This window comes from Paracoccidioides lutzii (assembly GCF_000150705.2).
Source record: "Paracoccidioides lutzii Pb01 unplaced genomic scaffold supercont2.20, whole genome shotgun sequence".
Lineage (NCBI taxonomy): Eukaryota > Fungi > Ascomycota > Eurotiomycetes > Onygenales > Ajellomycetaceae > Paracoccidioides > Paracoccidioides lutzii.
In genome coordinates, this window is record NW_015440966.1 from 476947 (window position 1) to 494729 (window position 17783).

At 45.4% G+C, this 17783-nt stretch overlaps 6 protein-coding genes across 6 annotated transcripts; 1 reads left to right on the forward strand and 5 right to left on the reverse strand.

Annotated features, from left to right (window-relative positions):
• Nucleotides 1-682: 682 nt before the first annotated feature.
• Nucleotides 683-4194, reverse strand: PAAG_06862 (hypothetical protein; the record flags this gene model as incomplete). The annotated part of the gene is made up of 3 exons (XM_015846039.1): nt 683-1188; nt 1295-1796; nt 1855-4194. The coding sequence occupies 3 exons, from the start codon at nt 4192-4194 to the stop codon at nt 683-685; spliced, it is 3348 nt and encodes a 1115-aa protein (XP_015700474.1).
• A 1231-nt stretch (nt 4195-5425) lies between these two features.
• On the reverse strand, nt 5426-6535 carry PAAG_06863 (mannitol dehydrogenase; the record flags this gene model as incomplete). The annotated part of the gene is made up of 1 exon (XM_002791271.1): nt 5426-6535. One exon carries the CDS (start codon nt 6533-6535, stop codon nt 5426-5428), a length of 1110 nt encoding a protein of 369 aa, XP_002791317.1.
• Nucleotides 6536-7901: 1366 nt separating this feature from the next.
• Nucleotides 7902-9756, reverse strand: PAAG_06864 (hypothetical protein; the record flags this gene model as incomplete). Its single annotated transcript, XM_015846040.1, has 4 exons — nt 7902-8108; nt 8168-9349; nt 9422-9502; nt 9577-9756. 4 exons carry the CDS (start codon nt 9754-9756, stop codon nt 7902-7904), a joined length of 1650 nt encoding a protein of 549 aa, XP_015700475.1.
• A 356-nt stretch (nt 9757-10112) lies between these two features.
• PAAG_06865 (hypothetical protein) lies at nt 10113-12171 on the forward strand (the record flags this gene model as incomplete). Its single annotated transcript, XM_015846041.1, has 6 exons — nt 10113-10223; nt 10293-10427; nt 10495-10605; nt 10677-10804; nt 10864-11395; nt 11458-12171. 6 exons carry the CDS (start codon nt 10113-10115, stop codon nt 12169-12171), a joined length of 1731 nt encoding a protein of 576 aa, XP_015700476.1.
• Nucleotides 12172-12671: 500 nt separating this feature from the next.
• Nucleotides 12672-14525, reverse strand: PAAG_06866 (indoleamine 2,3-dioxygenase family protein; the record flags this gene model as incomplete). The annotated part of the gene is made up of 5 exons (XM_002791274.2): nt 12672-12923; nt 13050-13352; nt 13423-13583; nt 13650-13972; nt 14038-14525. 5 exons carry the CDS (start codon nt 14523-14525, stop codon nt 12672-12674), a joined length of 1527 nt encoding a protein of 508 aa, XP_002791320.1.
• A 1756-nt stretch (nt 14526-16281) lies between these two features.
• PAAG_06867 (hypothetical protein) lies at nt 16282-17483 on the reverse strand (the record flags this gene model as incomplete). The annotated part of the gene is made up of 2 exons (XM_015846042.1): nt 16282-16909; nt 16990-17483. 2 exons carry the CDS (start codon nt 17481-17483, stop codon nt 16282-16284), a joined length of 1122 nt encoding a protein of 373 aa, XP_015700477.1.
• Between the last annotated feature and the right edge of the window lie 300 nt (nt 17484-17783).

The window sequence follows — 17783 nt, forward strand, 5'->3', positions numbered from 1 at the left end:
GGAACTGGCTGCTCCGTTCCGCTATTTGACTCGTCGAGTTTCGATAACTACGCTACACTCAGGTCCCAGATAGAGGGATACTTGAATATTTTCGTTTATTTTATATCCTTTCTAATATTTTAACTTCCTTTCACAAAGCTGGAGTGATAACTACACAAGCAGTCTGTGCTTTGCGTCCACAGCCTTCCCTCCTCTCTTATCGGTTAGGTGGGACCTTTACTTTTCAAGGTTCATCACATTTTCGTATCCTCCCGTTTTACCTCTCAACTTCGCTTAGACCCTTGCTTCTGTGACATGAAACGGTTTCCATATGACGTTTCTTCTGGTGTCACGACCCAAAACGGAACAGGCGAAAAGCCTCCTCCATTTAAAAGCCCCAAATATTTATTTTTGTGCTCCTACACATCATGCATAGCACTTCACACATATTCAAGTGAGCTTAACGTTCCTCTCAGGGAAACATGAGCTATTTACCCTTCTTTCATGACTCTATTATTGTAGCTCTGACGGTTGACTGGGTAGAATAAATACAGCTGTTTAACACACGTCACAAATAGAAAAGGAAAATATGGGGGGAAAAAAGATCAAGATCAACGCATTTAAAAGGCCAAATTAAAATCTCATTAGCCCTAATCATAAAAGCCGGATAACTGACGGTGGATGAGGGAAGGATGGATTCTCTTCAAGACCCCAGAGCTCCAAAACTCAAACCCTTCGCTATTTGAAGTCTCAAAGTCTTCAAAATATCCTCCCCCTTCACTTCCTTGGGGACCTTGGCTCTCCAGTCCCATCCCCTTTTCACATTTGCTCCCCCTTGTTGCTTCTCATTGGGACGTTCCACAAGGACACCTGAATTCTCAACAGAAGATGGTCCACCGTCTCGTTGACGGCTCTGTGATTCGAGCATCTCATTGCCGATCAGCGAAAAGCCACTAACTGCGGTCAGTGATGAAACTGACTTTTTTAGAAGATTGCGGGGAGGGGCAGCGAAAGATGACGTTAGCGAGGACCGGGCAGATTGGTCACCGAAGGATGTGCCGGCTGGGTCATCGTAGTTGAAGTAGTGATATAGGGTAGATTGGAGGCAACTTTCGCACTGATCGTAAACACGTGATGTGACAGATTGGAGATCTTCGATTGCCGCAAGAATAGTAAATAGCTGATCGGTTGAGAGGAAGCGGTTTGGCTCTAACACATGACAGCGTTAAGACAATGGACTATAACGTTCATAAGATTGCAAAAGAAAATAAGATAAAATAAATAAAAAAGACGGAGCAAAGAAGAGTGAAATTACCATCTACAAATACAAGAGTTTCCCCAAGCAAGACCAACAAACCATCAACTTGAACGGATGTTTTCCTTTCCCCGTCATACAATCCACCGTAGATACTGTCCGCCGCACTGCGAATGACAGAAACCAAGGTTTCAGCGGCAGCCCTCTTCCTGGCTAAAGGACGATGTTTTGGTCGCTCGCCTTTTAGCAGATTGACTTCTTCGTCACGGATGTCATAGAATCGTCTCACAGCTGCGTATCCGCAGAAGTAGAACTGGAGCATTCCGGCTGCCTCTTGGTCGACGGCTGCGATTGCTGATAACGCAGCTTGTGGATTATAAAGAAGTGATCGAAGTTGAGTGTCGAGCTCAGGAGCGGGGGGATAAGCAGTGGATCGGACGAGGCAAAATGAAGTAAGAAGGTCCATAACGTTCTTCACCTTTTTATAACTGTGAGCTCTTGCATAACATATGAGAGCTGTTCCATAGTCTTCAGATGACTCTGTTATTTTATCCCCATATCGCTAGATCTGAGTGTTAGACAGACGACAGAGAAGTTATGATATTCAATTGTAATCTCACCTCAGAAACCTTGCGACCTTCATCATTGAACCCGAGTTCAGAACATAGTAGAACAATCTTATCCATATGTTCAGTCGTATCAAGAGGGATACGGTCAAGAAACCCCGAAACTTTCGCCTTCATGGTCTCCTGATCGTCAAGACGGCTTAATACCTCAAGTGCAATTTCCCATCCATCTCTTACCCCAGTCCCACTCTCAAATAGTTTTCGATCCAGGAGGGCCGTAGCGTAATTGATCAGAAGATCATCTTTGCGGAGTGGCTTCTCGTCCTGCCCGTAGCTTAGGACCATAAGGTCAGTTTCATTGAAACCTGGCATCGGCTTAGAGCCTGCGGAAGTGTCCAGCCATTCACCAAAGCTTGCAACTTCAGCAATGGCGGACGCCATGGGAAGTGACCAAGTTCGCAACATTTTCAGGACTCCATCGATGTTACCTTCAAAGATTGAAACCAAGCCAACTTCCATGGTGTTCATCGAATTGACACGAAACCCTCCCTCTCCCACATTTTCCGTAACGTTGGCAAACGAATAATCTAGCCGCCGCAGGTATGCCTCCACAGTGTTCGAATCGACAGAACGGGGCGCTTGCGACTGAGAGCGTCTCGATATGCTTCGGTTGAGATCGGCTTTTCCAGTGGATATATCGCTATCATCTTCGCCATCCCACCATGCAGTAAGACCAATTGTGGCTTCTACCCAGTCCTGCGATTTACTCAATATAGATTGGACATCCCCAAGCATAATATTGTACATGGTCTTTAGATTTTGATAAATGGTCCAGGGGACTTTGCTCTCCGCCATGCGTGTAGACTGGGTGAAGGGCGCCGCGGTTCGCTGGTTAAATATACCGAAATTTGGCGCTTGGAACTGATCCTGTTTTTCGTGTAGGCGATCTTGACCTTCCGCCAGATCCTCAAGTTCCGAAAGTGCGGAGGCAATCTGTTTTCGGTACATAGCCCAGTTGAAGCTCTTAATATCCCAATCATCGTTTCGAACACCTGGCGAGTTTTTAAGAATCTGTATTGCACCGTTGACGCATTGCTGGATGTGTTGAAGCTGGGCACCCCTATAGCCTGGTTGTTCATGGCCATCTTCCATTGCCGACCTAGCGTAATTAAAATCCGCAACGTTCAGTAATGTAATAACAGGAGGCAAACTTCCTCGCAATATTGAACTTTGAACAGAATCCCAGAATACAGGGGATGCAGAAGGGTTCGGTTGATGGCCAATGACTGCACTCGGGGTAGGTACTTGTGTAATATGGTAACGATTCATCCAGTCAAAGAGAACCTTGGGGATTGGCATTTTAGCCTTAGGTGTTTTGGGTGCAAAAGCACGTACAGCGCCAAGGCGAGTAGAAGGACCATCTTGTCCCGTTTGTTGAAGCGGGGGATGGTGCAGTGGAAGGAGAAGAGACCCCAGAAAATTCGCCTTCACGAGATTTGGAGAAGATTCTTCAGGGCCGATGCTCGCGTTCTGGGTGTTTTGCCTTAGTCCTGGTGGTGATGCCGTGTGTCGTTCCCACAAGTCTAAAAGGTCATTGGAAATCTCACATAGCGTCTGTTGAAGACCATCGTCATCATATTCGAAATCCCGAACCTGGTCGTACATCCGGCCAACTATATCTTCACTGCCGAGAACAAGGTCATCGGGTTCATTAACCATTGCAATCTTCGACCTAGAAACTAGGCCGCTGGCGATTGATGGAAACATTGAACATTTTTTTCTCGGTGATATTTTGGGCTTGATGCTCGGTGGCAACGACGGTTGCGCCCACATTTCATCCAGCTTTGCTCGTTTCGCTACACGGGGATTGGAATAAATTAAGGGCTTATTCGAAGGAAGAGGCTCTTGAGAATTTATAGAAGCATTGAATCGTGAATCTAGGAATCCGGTCTGGCTACCCCCCATGTCATCGTCTTGATCAACGTCAGAGTAAGAGTCAAAACTTCTACTTGCTTCAGTAGAATGTACGTTGCCATCTGACTCTCGAAGCGACCGATTCCCGGTGGATATAAATGCGTTACGGGGAACAAATTGAGTGGGACCTTTAGTTCTTGTCCGGGGTAATGGGAAGTTGGACGAGATGGTTGAGGATGTTAAGAAGTCCTCTGAATCTTGTGAATCCACAGACTGGTCAAATGAAGTGACTCCAAAGCTCAATTTGGCCTTGGTGCTTCCCAGCTTCGAACTCTCGAGGAAGCTTGACGGGGGAGGGCCAGCCGGGGTGGTCGAGGGAGGCGGACCAGCGGGGGTGGTTGACGGGTTCGACGCAACGCTCCGGGCTTTACCGGGAGTTGAAGGGGGAGGGCTCGAACTAAATGGCACATAAAATGCCATGCTGCCAAACCCGTAGTGGTACGCGGCCAGGTGCTGCTGTTCTATTGGACCAAGCAATCAAGATTCGAGACAATTTGAAATTGCTAGAAGGTAAACAATGCTCCTTGCCTCTCCTTTAGCCTACAGTTTGTACGTGCTAGAGGACTGCAAGGCAATTCTCAGGAACCATGGTGTAAGAGCTTAAGTCGGCGTTGATTCCATGTGTATGAAAATGCGACCCATTTTCAAGCTCTTGAACATCCTATGAGTATCGTACGCGCTTCAAATTCAAATGATGGGAAGTGTTTCGCGCTGGTTGCCGGAAAAATAAACCTCCAGGCCGACCTCCAGCCACTCACGTGATTTGGCGGGATTTCAAATTCGACTACAGTGAAAGCTCATTTTCATCTTTTTTGATAACGATGCTACATACTTGCTTGAATATCTCGAATCAGTATTCTATTCTTCTGAGAAACAGCAACATGGATCGTTACCATTTCCCTCAAAATCATGCTCCTTTCGAGGGTGTTCTTTGTATCAGCCCAAGGAGAATACCACGTCCTTAAGCTAGAGAGAGACCATGGAACTCTAGTTGGAGGGAGAAGTGAAGTGAAATGCAGGAAGAGGGTGAGTAAACAATGTGGATGCTATGGAGGATGTTATATGTGAGGCTTTTCCCACTCCCACTTGGACGACGGTGCAACGAGAACAGATTGCCTTCCAAGGTTGAGCATTCTCAGCCTCCTCTGATGTGAATGATGTTCACCCCATCCAAGTCATGCCTTTTAATGACATGGGCTGACAAGTTGGGCATCTGGTTTCTCATCCTTGATCAATCTGTTGTTGAACACCTAGTTCAGCCAATGACTTACCTCCTTAAGTCAAAAGTAATGAATAAGATACTGTAAACGGCCTATTGACCGCATAGCATTCCTTCATTGTGCTGGTCTTTGTTGTGTTTTAAGCTGGCTTGATTTTGAGGTTTGTCCAAAGGAATTACTTAACGGGTCACGATAGATTACAATTTGTTATTTGAAGCTATGTTTATATCTGAGTTTCAGGACTCCAAGTATATATTCGCCACTTGGGTTAACTTTCTGTCCCTTGGCAAAGAAACCAGTGCATGTAAGATTTGATTTTTTGAGCACAAAAGAATTTACAATATTAACACATTAGTTGAATCGAACGGGAATTTCACCCTTTTCTATATATATGCGCTGGATGAATCTAAGGTCGCAAATGACGTTTCGAGTCATAGCTTCGCATCGGTTTCAGGCTTATTCACCAAGACATATCTATACCTTGCTTTCCCAGCATGCATATCGGCCAGTGCGTTATTGACGTCCTCCATGGGCCGTTCTTGGACCCAGGGGAGAACCTTTTTACCAGCTGCCAACTGAAGCATTTGCCGAATCTCTTCTGGCGAGCCAATGGCAGAGCCCCCGATTTTGACCCCTTTATTGATAAGCGGGAACACCTTAAATGCCGGGAACGGCTCTTCCGGAGCCCCAACCTGAATGAACTGCCCATTCACCTTCAGAAGCCTCAAATAGTTTCCAATGGGTATATCAGAAGACGAGACAGTGCTGATAATTAAATCTAGCGATTGCGCATGCGTTTTTGCCCAGCCTTTGTCCTCGTCTGTTGCAATAAACTTGTCCGCTCCCAGTCCCCCCAAAGCTTCATCCTTCTTCGCGCTTGTTCGCGAAATTGCAGTTATCTGGTCACAATCTAGCGCTCTAGCGAACAAAAGGCCTAAGTGGCCCAACCCGCCAATACCGATGACTCCAACTGATTTCCCTGGCCCAGCGCCATTTTTCACCAGTGGTGAATATACCGTTATCCCTGCACATAAAAGGGGTGCAGCAGCAGCGCTAGGTAAGTTATCCGGTATTTTGAACGCAAACCACGCTGGGCCGCGCCAACGGGAAGCATATCCACCGTACGACTTGCTTCCATCGCGGAACCGGCCACCATACGTCCCCGTTTGCTTCTGACAATGGTTTTCCAATCCGAAAGCGCACTCTGGGCAATGCGGGTGGCGGCAGGAGTCTGATTGTGCTCCAATACCGACCCTATCTCCAACCTTCAAATGGCGGGATGGGGATGTGAGGCTAGAGACTCCGGACCCAACACGGGTAATGTGGCCAACAATTTCATGGCCGACGACACAAGGGTAGTCTGTTGGGCCCCACCCAGAGCGGAGAGTGTGAATGTCTGAGCCGCAGATGCCGCAGTGGGTTACCTTTATTTCGATGTCGGTTGGGTCGAAGAGTTTTGGTTGGAAGGTTGTGGAGGTTAAGGGTGACGTCTTAGAGTGGCAGACCCAGCCATGGAATTCTTTTTGCGTGGAGTTTGCCATTTTTCTTCACCAATGGCAATTGGTACAAATGGTACTCGCAGCTCTTATAAGGGGAATCCGTTCTCTGGGGAGGCGGGCCTTCGAGTTTTTCCTCCAATGCCTTTTGTGGGTATCAGTTTGTGCAAAATAAAAAGAGAAATAGAAATGAAGAATGGGAAAAGGAGGGGGGATGGGAGCTGAGACGATTTTGGAATTAATTTTAGTTAAAGCAAAATCAAAATAAAATAAAACAAATCAAAAAGGACCAGAAACAAACATCAATTGGTCTATCATTCGTCAAGACATTTTATATAGCCACGAGCCGAGTGGGGTTTGCTGGTCTGCTGTCGCAGCCGAGGTATTATCCATGGGCATTGATAGTGGCGATCCCGTTCATGTAGATACTGCGCACAAGAATAATACACTCTTAAAGTAACAAGTTATCTCCCTTGCTCTCAAGTATTGACAAATGTGTTAGATAGAAGGGATTCATACATTTACGGTTGTGGATTGATTGTGCAACTCGGTTGTGATATTCCCATCTCTTTCTCAGATCTATGATGCCAATTACACACTACTGTCTTGCAGTTCTGCGCAAGTCATACATATATTGATTAGAGCTATAGTAACTACTCCCCATCTATCCCGCCAGGAGATAGGGGACCACCTTTGGACCTCTCTGCTTCTGGAGGGGTAGAACAGAACTTTAAAGGAAGTAAATCATCTTTAATCATATACGAGCCCACTTGTAGCCCTGAGAAAGACCCACAGCAATGCCCCAAGTATGGTGCACACCCAATAATCGATAGTTGGTAGAACCCTTGTTATCAATTAACATCCGCATTCCCGTATTTTGTATGTGAATTCAGGAGCTTTGACAATACTTTGTCGAAGTGGACTATTAAATTCAGGCCTTGCACTATGAAAACATGCAAATGAGTTTCTACGGCTCAAAATATCACAATTCGGGCTCAGAAATCATGATTTTTTAGGCAACCTTGAAATATAATTAATAATCCTCCAAACTAATGGTTAATGTACAAATCGGAACTCCAGCCTTATGTCTTCGATATATCTATAGCAAACCGTGAACGCTCATATAGCTCAGCGAACGAAAAATAAATGGAAAAGAAAAGAAAAGAAAAGAAAAGAAAAAAAATCAAGAACTAGAGCAAGCTTATGTTTTACTTAGCTCTCCTTCGAAAGCATGATGACACTAAAAGTGTGATTATTGCATCCATTGAACTCGATGAAATCCGAAGCTCTGGTATGAGAATTCCAAATAGCTAGCATATGTGCAGAAAACCGAAAAAATAACGCAGTGAAGAGAGAAAATTAGGTTCAGGGTATACAATAACAATTTACTTTAACATCTCATACAATAGATTTAACCGCTAGCGCTCAGCAAATCTTGCAATTCTCGCGGTGTTAATGTGCTTTTCCGCCGTCTCGGTTTTGCATTAGAGCGTGTTGACGAGTTCCTCCTTTTTCTCCTTTCGTACTCCTTCCGCTCTGCTTCTGCTTCCTTGGCTTCTGATTCAACAGCAGCAAGCTTTTCCGTTGTTGAGATTTTCGACTTGGGTTTTACGGCATGCTGGTTTCAAGTCAGTTTATTGACAGGTCAACTAAAATTTTGGTTTAATATCTACAAACCTTAGGAATCATTGATCCTGCAACTCTCCTGGGTTTGCTCTTAGTATGTTGTGTCGTTTTCAAGTGTGCTGGTAGAGCAAGCTCATTATCGCTACGCTCGGAAGCGTCCTTCAAACTTTGTCTCGACCGTCGAGACGATACATTTCGAGATGCATTTCCAGAACTTTCGCCAAGGACACGATGATATTTGCCATCCTTTTTTGGGCTGTTCTTGCGAACCGGGGTTGATCTCATATTTTCTTGGATATCGCTGTAGTCTGTGTCGCCTCTGACAACATTTTCATCATAGGTTGATGGGCTCAGATTTGGATCATCTAACTCGGGCCCCACAGGCTGGTGTTTGTCAGCTCGAAGCCCGAGGCCCATTCCTTGTTTGAGTTCGTCAATGTTGACCGAAGTTCCTCCTTGAGCTATCCGCTTGTGCCATGAGTCCATCATTGACACGGCCTCCTTCCATCTTTCTTCCATCTTTTCCCATCCATCCCTCAATCTATAAATTTCACTGTCTCGTATTTCAACCTCTTCCAGAGGCACGAATGACGGGTTTGTGAGCAACGACCTAAGATTTTCAAGTACCAAGTTCATTTCGGTCGCGAGCTTTTCATGATGTGGGATAGGCTCTGTTTCTGGTACCTCCTCCGGCCGGCTAGCTGCCCAGTCGTGAGAAGCCAAGGCATTCTTTTCCTGGTCGTCTTTTCCTGATGTATCGGGTAATCCTTGTAGGTTCCGCAGTGTTTGAATTGCGTTCTTCACTATGCCAATGAGTGCGTCATTTTCGTCACTCAGATCTTGGCAGAGCTGGGTCAGAAATTCTGTAGATTCCTGCCTGAGGGTATACCCAGGATTTTCTAGGCCCTCCCCACCATCCATTGCTTTTCGTCCCATATTAGCCTTTGGGGCAGGGGTTATTGTTACTGTTGTTACCCCAAGTCCATCCCGTTTTCCTCTCTGGCGATCTGTGAGATGCGATTTCAGCTTTTGGAGTTCAACATCTCGCTTTCGAATATCCGTTACGCATTGGTTTCTAATCTGCTGAATTGACGATTTCATGCGTTGTATTTTCTCTTTCAATCCTCGACTGGTAATTTCCGCATTGTGGAGGGTCGTTTTGAATGCACGTTCCTGTCCCTCAGCAAGAGCCAAGGAACGGGACAAATCCGTCGTTTTGGCCCGAAGTCTCTCCTAGACGAAAATAGCAATGGCGTCGTCAGTAGTGTTTTGTATTGTGATTGCAATATCAGCCCAATAACGTACAATTTCAAGCGTTTGTTTCGCCTCTGCAGTTCGGAGTGCTCTGATGCTGGTCGCCAAGTTCTCTCTTTGTTCCGCCTCACGCTGGACGCTATCAGCTTCTATCGTTGGAACGTAAAATCAAATCAATATTAAATAAATCAAAAACGAGTACAGACATCTCTTCTCAAAACCAGGTCATGTACTAGGTTTATAACATGTGCCATGGTGTCATCAGTTCCCCCCGAGGCATCTTCCGGTCGTGCAAAGTTGATCGGCTTCCCATTGCGGAGTAAGCCTCTGGCTAGGAGCAAATTATTAATGTAATCAGACGCGGTATGTAAGTTTTGAGCCTCCATCTCCCTGATTTTTCTTCCGGAACCTGGACCTAAAATTACTGGTCCCTCGGGAGCTTTTAAATGTCAAAATGAGCTTATCAGCTTTGAGTGATGTCCAAACTGCGTTTTTCCTAATCAGGAAGAACACAAACATTCCAAGGTTGCTTACTACTCCGGTTAACTTGGGGGTGCAACACGGACCGAGGTTTATCCGGATGGCGCGGCGATTTGGCGCTCCAACGCGCTAAACGCGTCTTCCAGGACTGTTAGCCAGCCTATAAAATGGATGATATATTGGGACTTGAAGGATTGGACTCAACGACCACAAGTTTGCTAATCAATATTTTTAGAAAATGCTTTTTTGAATCACCAAAATCATGTCACAGGTAGACGCAAAATCACTTCAAATTTATGGCCAAAATGAATATCGTTGCGCCAATTACCGGGGAGCCCTTGACGCATTCACTAAGGCAAGTCACACACATGCAGTAAATAAATAGCAAAGCAGAAGAATGAATGGAAATGGCAGTTTTAATTTACTAACATGACCGCATTAGGCATTCCATATGGGAGAAGGCGATTCTATAGGTATCTTAGACAACAGAGCTGCCACCCACTGCAAACTGGGTTCTTTGAATTCAGCGCTTCAGGATGCCAGGCGAATGGTAAAAGAGAATAAGATGGATGCTAGAGTAATTTATAGACTTAAAAAGCGCATTTATTGATTGTCGATTCGATTTTGGCTAATCTTTGTCCTAGGGATATTTACGTACTGCGAAGATCCTGCAATTGATGGACAAACATGAAAGTGCTTTACAAACATACCACTATGCACTTCGTGTTTTGCCACAAGGTAGCGATGGCCGTCAGGTTCGCCAAACTTTTTTCCCCCTATAAACCCTTCATGCTTTCTATATCGCAAGGGACTCATTGTTCCATAGCAAATCAAAGATTTATCAGCAAAACTAGACAAGCGGCTTAATGGTCCAAAGTTGTCCGACCCATTTGATGTTTTGCCCTTGGAGTTAGTCTCCATGGTATTAGAACATTTAGATCTTAGATCTCTGTTGTATGTTTACTATTTCCCCCGTATTCTATTTTACGGATTGCTAATACTGTTCTCTCAAGGTCCACTGTTCGTGTCTCTAAACGTTGGAACAGGTTGCTAAATTCAGTCCCAAGATTATGGACACATCTCGACCTCACAAAAGCAAGAAAACGGAATGTCTCTCTCAAAGCAATTCAGGCATTCTTGCGCAGATCGCACTGGAGGCTTTCGCGCGCATCGCTTACCAACCTTCAGCCTGATGATTTTCCCAAACTCATGACCGGGTTAAAACGCATCGGATCTTTAGAGCATCTCGACCTCCAGGGAAGCTTTAGCTTGAGATTCAACGTTGCGCCAATTTACGGTCTAACTAAACTGAAGACACTGGTCTGTTCGGAGCAATCTGAGATGACTTTCGGACATTTCAGCAAGGTGTTATCCGATTGTCCATTGCTTCAGCGTGTTGAAGTACACGTCAAGGACGCACCACTTAATCAATACAAAAAATTTCCCAACAAGTTGCCAAATCTACGAGCGTTAACCATTGTTGGATTTGATAACAATATAAACGGGGAGTTTCTTTCTCCGTTAGGCCTGCCATTTCTAAAAGAGGTATTCTACCCTATATTCTACCCTCCTCGTTATATTCTAATATTTTTTTTTTTTTGGTATAGGCTACTTTATTTGATGTAACCCCGAATCTAGAGGAGCTTTACCTAATCTATAAAACAGCCAATATGATGCGGGATGCACCAAAAGTTTCCAACCTGCCTAAACTGAAGCGATTTGGGCTTCTAGGAATGAAACTTAACCATTTCCCTGAACTTCCCAAATCGCTCGAACGTTTTTCGCTCTCCAGGAGCATTAGTAACTCCCAACTGGGTCAACACATATCAAAAGAAGACCTCGCAGAGATGGCGCCAAACTTGAAGGCTCTAATCCTCGACCGTTTCCGTGATGATGAACTAGGTCCCTTTCTCATAGCCTTTACGCAAGCGAAATCGTCTCTTACCCACCTCGATCTCGAAGGGTGTCATCTTCATGTAGAAGATTTGCTAATTGCGATGATGCGACGCAACCTTGAGAATATCACGTCCCTCAACATCGCCGGTCTGGCAGAGATTGGTGACAGGGTTATCGCGAACATCCTTGACATGATCCCCAAGATTAAAGAGCTCGATATTTCGCGTACTCTGGTAAAGGAGCACAGCGTGAAAAGGTTCATTGAGTCTGATAAAGTGAGAATTGAGAAATTAGTGGTGCACAATATGGAGACGCCGTTCAGTAGGGATTTTCTTACCTTCGCCAGAAGCAAAGGGATCGAAGTTCCTCCTCCGATAAATCGTGATGGTGCTGGGAATCGTCCGCATACCGAACCTCGAAGGTAATCGGGGCCGTGAAATGTGAAGGGGTTTGATCCGTTTGTGAAAATACTTCAGATCCTGGTACTGAGTTAGTTCTAATGTTGAGATTGCGGATAAAATATTAAGTTTCCGTGTATGAACGTTGATGACTTACCTCTTTGAAATGACGACTGGGACGATGGTTACGATAGATGAATTAAATGCATGTCAAAAATGCCGTGTGAAAGTTTTCACTGATATTTGCGACGTAGCTCGGTTTATTTATTAGGGAATTCCATTTATACAGTGGGTAAAGTATTGGGGCCCATTATATTTCGAAAAAAAAACATAAGAATGGCGCCAGGGGGGGGCTCACAGATTATTCTATCCCACTTTCTGATATTGTACGGAACTTAATAAATCAGAAGCATAAATGAAATTGCAAAAACCACAACCATATCCCAAGGGCCACAGCAGTCTGACTCGCAGACTTATACATTCCCTACACGCAATGATCACCAATGAATCAAAGCTACCGAGCAAATTCAAACCCCACGCTCCTTACACCACCTCGCAACTTCTTTGTCCAATTTATCCTTCTGATCGCGTACCAGCGTCATCATATCCTTGGCCTGAGCCCGATAATAGTTGAAGGTTTCCAGCTTCTCGACTTTCTTCTGGTTGGAACCATTTGCCCCAACAATATGGGGCACGTCCTTACTGGTAAATGGCGCGACATATTTATCGTGAATGGAGATCATGAGGTCCAGTACGGCAAACAGTTGGTTTGGTAGCCACTGACATTGATGGTGTCAGTTTCAAGGCTAACTGGTAGCGTAACAGGAAAATGAAAACAAAGGTGGTGGGTTAAGATATGAATGGGAGGTAAGGCAAAATATTAAATGAATGGATTTTTCACGTACTGTGATAATTGGACTTCCACCAGTTGCTGTAGGATACTGTGTTCGTTTAATGATATACTCCCTGGCCAACAGCCAGTGTCTCCATCTGAAGCTTCGGACATGATCCAGGGCTTTCAAGTACAGAAGTACAGTTTCTTGATCCTGGACACTAAATTCTTGAACGCGGAGTTCCTCTGCTTTGGACGCCACATGTGCCAAAAATTCACGGTGTGGCAGTGGGCGATAAGCGCGGAATTCATGAAGAATTTTTGTCAATGGGGTAGCTGGCATGGGAATTTGAAGAAGATGGTCAAGCAAAGGGATCTGTAGGAGGCAACGTCAGCTGTTATCCTGCATGCGCTCACGCAGCTCAGTGAGATTAATAGGTACTTACAATGCTGTCATTAGCGCCACTCTCCCCACGGAAGTTTAGCGGCTTGTTGTCCAAGACGCCATCATAGATGACACCGTTCGGAAACATGGCCTGAGACGTGATACCAAAAATAAAAACTCGGAATGAGAGGTAATCGGCCGGTTTAGAGTTTTTCCACATGTCTGTTTTGGAAAGTTAGAATAGGCAATGGATTTGGCTTGCCCTCTTGGGTAAAAACATAAACATACCTTCCATGCTTGTTTCAATTCTCTTCATAGCCTTTAGTATTTCTCTGAATGCGTCATTGACCTCTTCCCGAGCTGAAGGTCCTTTGCTTTCCTCCAGCCTGTTGAGGATGCGGACGGCACCACTGACTAAAGGTCCAGTCTCCTTTACCATATCAACGTGCGTTAGAATGAAACCCGCTTCGGAGCTCTTGGGGTCGAGTCCCCGCTCAAAAGCACGGATCAGTTTCAGGTTTGAATACTCTAAGCTTCGACAGGGCTCATCAACAGTATAATTATACAAGGCATAAGCAGCTGCATAAGACATGAAAGGCGGGATATCAAGTCTCATCGAGGAACTTCGTTAGTGAAAAAAGTAAAACGAGAAAGGAGTATCAAAAATACAACATACATCTCTGCGCATCGATAGAGAGGTCGAGCAATACATTTCGGTAACGTCTCCCGACCTAAACCATAATAACCACCGGCAGGGTCCTTTACCCATCTCTCCCAGCATGGCTCAAGCAGGTAAGCTGAGCAGATGAACGAATAGTCCCTAAATACAGCCGTGATCATAAAAAGATCTAGTTTGCCATCTTCGGTGACGAGTTTGTCCACTTCATCAGTTAGGTCCGGAAGCTCAGCAAGAACAGCAGGGCCAAGCTCATAAGTGGCTAGCAAGCCAGGTGATCCATCATCCTTAACAACGGGAAGACGGGAAAGAAGGGAGTTGACGGCTTGGAAAACATCCGGCAAACATGTAGGAGGGAGCCGTAAGGGCAAGAAACCCGTTGAAGTAGTGACGGTAAAGGGGTCTCTGTCCTTCGATAGGGTCTCGGGGTTATCAAAGATATGGGGGAACCGTTCTACCGTAGAATATGTCTTATCAACCTTGATCATGATTGTTGAGATGATAAATGGCAATAGATCTTTGATCTGATCTTCACCGGTATATGTGTGGGCGGGAGGCGAAAAAGGGGAATATATAGCACCGGTTATTTTGGATGGAAGTACCAGGCACATACAAGACAAGGGCCTAACTCGAAATGGAAATTTAATCGACAGACAAAAGAGCGCAGAAAGGAAGGGGATATCGCGCAAGTAAATGCCTCCTTTAATCACAAAAAGGGCAGAGGAGACAATGGGAAAAGATGGCGGATTATATACTTCATGAGGCCGGAATTGATACCGGCCTCCCAAACATTATTACGAAATAGTTAAGGAGAACGGATATCTGGACAACGGGATTGGCATCAGGTGATGTAACCTCGTTCGGGAGGTTTTATGCACCTAATATGAGAGAGGCAAAACTACATCATTCAAAGTCCCCGAGGCGTATATGGTGAGGAAACATGCCATCCCCAACGTAGAAGAAGGAGTGTATTTATTTACTTGTCGAGGCCAAACTTGAGGTTGGAAGAAGGTAAATGCGCTATTCCTGTTATGGCTTAGGCCGATCTCAACCTAAATTGAGTTCTCGATCCCTCGTGTTCTGCAACAGTCCACCAGGAACAAACAACCACATCGAGAGCTGAACATTGGCTATAATTAAGTGGACCGGCAACAAACTCATATATGGGTTTGCCTCTTGCTACTACCCTGATTGCTGCTTATCCTCTTTTGGTGTAGTTTTGAATGTACAAGCTCCTTGTCTGAATCATCATCTGTGTTTCTGGAAAGACTTTCCTTATCATATTCTCAGATGCAGGCGTCGTGGGAAATGCTGATCAATTAATGTGAACTATGTATCAGGCAGTCAAGATCCGGCATTGCGATTATTGACTTGAAAACTCATTGCTAGAAAACCGAAGTTAAAAGCTCTTTGGAGTACGTGGGAGAAGATGGCAATCACCTTACAGTTTCCCTCCAAGATATCATATTTGAAGTCTGGTGATGTGGTAGGAAACGAGTTGACAAGATCTGATCTGATCTGCCTTCGATCAAGGAATTTGCCACAGCTTGCATAACAAACATTCCACAACAAACATTTGAGGCGTTGCAATATCAAACACCAGCATACCACGAGATCCAAACTGAACGGAAGTATAAGCTAGGCTTCCCCAGCTCCCATCCAGGGACTTTGGGTCCTCTCCGGGGCCAAACAGAAATGCGCCCACTCTTCTGTATGCCAACTGTGTGGGGCAGCCCTCCAAACGCAGCCTGGGGCAGTCGGGTGGAAATCCATTGGTTCACATTCCCTGGATTTCGCGGCTGGGAAGCCACCAAGCGGATATCCGCGGAGGCCGGAATTTTGCCGCCCACCCCACCCCCACGCCCAGAAATAAGCACGGGAACGAATTAACAAGGTCGAATATCGTCTAAGGGCGTAACGACCAGCAATAGCTAAGTTAACACAACTAGTTACTCACGGCGAACTTATTATTTGAAAATTGGATCGCATGAATACACAGGCGGTTCATGCCCTCACTCAACCCAATGCAAAGCAGCCACATGAACCCCCGATAGAGTTGGAGCTAGCGGGTTTACAAATCCCTTCAATGAGGAAAAGGGTCATGGTCATAAACAATAAAATAGCTCCGGGGAAATGATATGCGCTCAACTTAAAAGGATACATCGCGACAACCTCCCATCCGTCGACTACCATGCTGCAACATTCGGTGATAGGCTTTTATAGAATTTAATGCCACATAAGGTTTCAAACGGTCGAAATAAAAATGCCAAAAACCGAACATAGCAACAAAAGGATCCAAACCCGCAAGCGGACCCTCCCCGACGCCGATGGTTTTGGATTTGATGACTTTGGGTCGATTGACGCTGGGTCTACTCCCCCACTTTCAACGCCGGTGTCGGAACATATAGTAGCACTTGATGGTCCTCCCGCCTTCTCGCACCTATGGTTAAATGCCTCGTCGAGTCCTTTGTCACTTGCGGATGTATTGTGGTATATGGCGACCGACCTGACCTTCAGAAATACATCGGTTGAACTGGGAGGACCAGTCCACATTCCGCCGTCTGCCCAAACGTTCAAATACACATGCCCAGAAGCATTTGGGATCCGCAAGGAGTTTGTATGCACCTGCGTCATGTTTTGGTAAAATCGTAATTCCTTGCTGGTCCAATCGAACCGATGTCTTTGGAAGGAGTTCAGAAGATCGTCACCCCGAAATGGGATCACTTTTGTGGCGTTTTTGATGGGTTGTCCCCTCTCGTCGAGTGACGGGTGCGATGTATAATGGACTGGAATCGCATCTTGCTTGAACTCCCTCGCGAGAATTTCAATATCGATTTCATTCTCATCGTCCTGTTTCCCCAAAGTTTCCGCCCTGAAAGTTTTAGCCTCCGTCCACTCTAATATCCCACTATATATCGTCTCCCTTGGGGAAAGTAAAAGTGAAATAAAAACTGAGAATGGGAGAAGTTTACACGATACCAAAAGAATGCACCACAACTTCCGCCGTGTGCATTTTCCATCTTAAGCTCAACTCGAAAACTTCCATGGATAATGTCGCCACTTGCGGTTGCGATCGAAGCCACGCTCACATTTCTGGCTTTCAGGATATCTTTCTTCGAATACCCCTGTTGTCTCAGAACTAGGTTCCCATCGCGCACGAAGACGTTGTCTGCCATGTTATCGATGGCCAAAGGGGTTGCTGCGCTCCCTGGAGGAATACCCCATTGCTGAACTTGCCAGTCGCTGGCAAAATCTGGGATTTTATTAAGTGTTTTCGATGGCGAGAGTGTGCTGAAATTGTTGTGTATGACATGTGTGAAGTAATCTTTTGAGTCGCTCATGGAAAATCCGCATTCGCAGGACGCATCGACAAATCTGACCACCGACAGTGCAATGAACACGGCCGGAACGATCGCTTCCTTCAACTTCAAGAAGCACCGTCTCATGTCTGCCGGGGTTATCGTTCCACAGGGCGAATTTTTGGAAACCTGCTGTATCCTCAATCCGGCCGCAAACGCTGTCTCCTCCTGGGCTCTACGCCAAAGCTCCCAAAGTATGAAATATATATATATATATATCCCTTAAGTCTGATGCAAGACCGCACACTCGTGATAACTTACTATGCTACGTATCTGTGCCTACGAGAGAATGAATACAAACAGTGTTCACCAACAGCACAGCCCGAGGCACTTTCGAAACAACCGTTATCATCTGAGAACAAAGCAACAAGGTTTCTTTAAATAGTC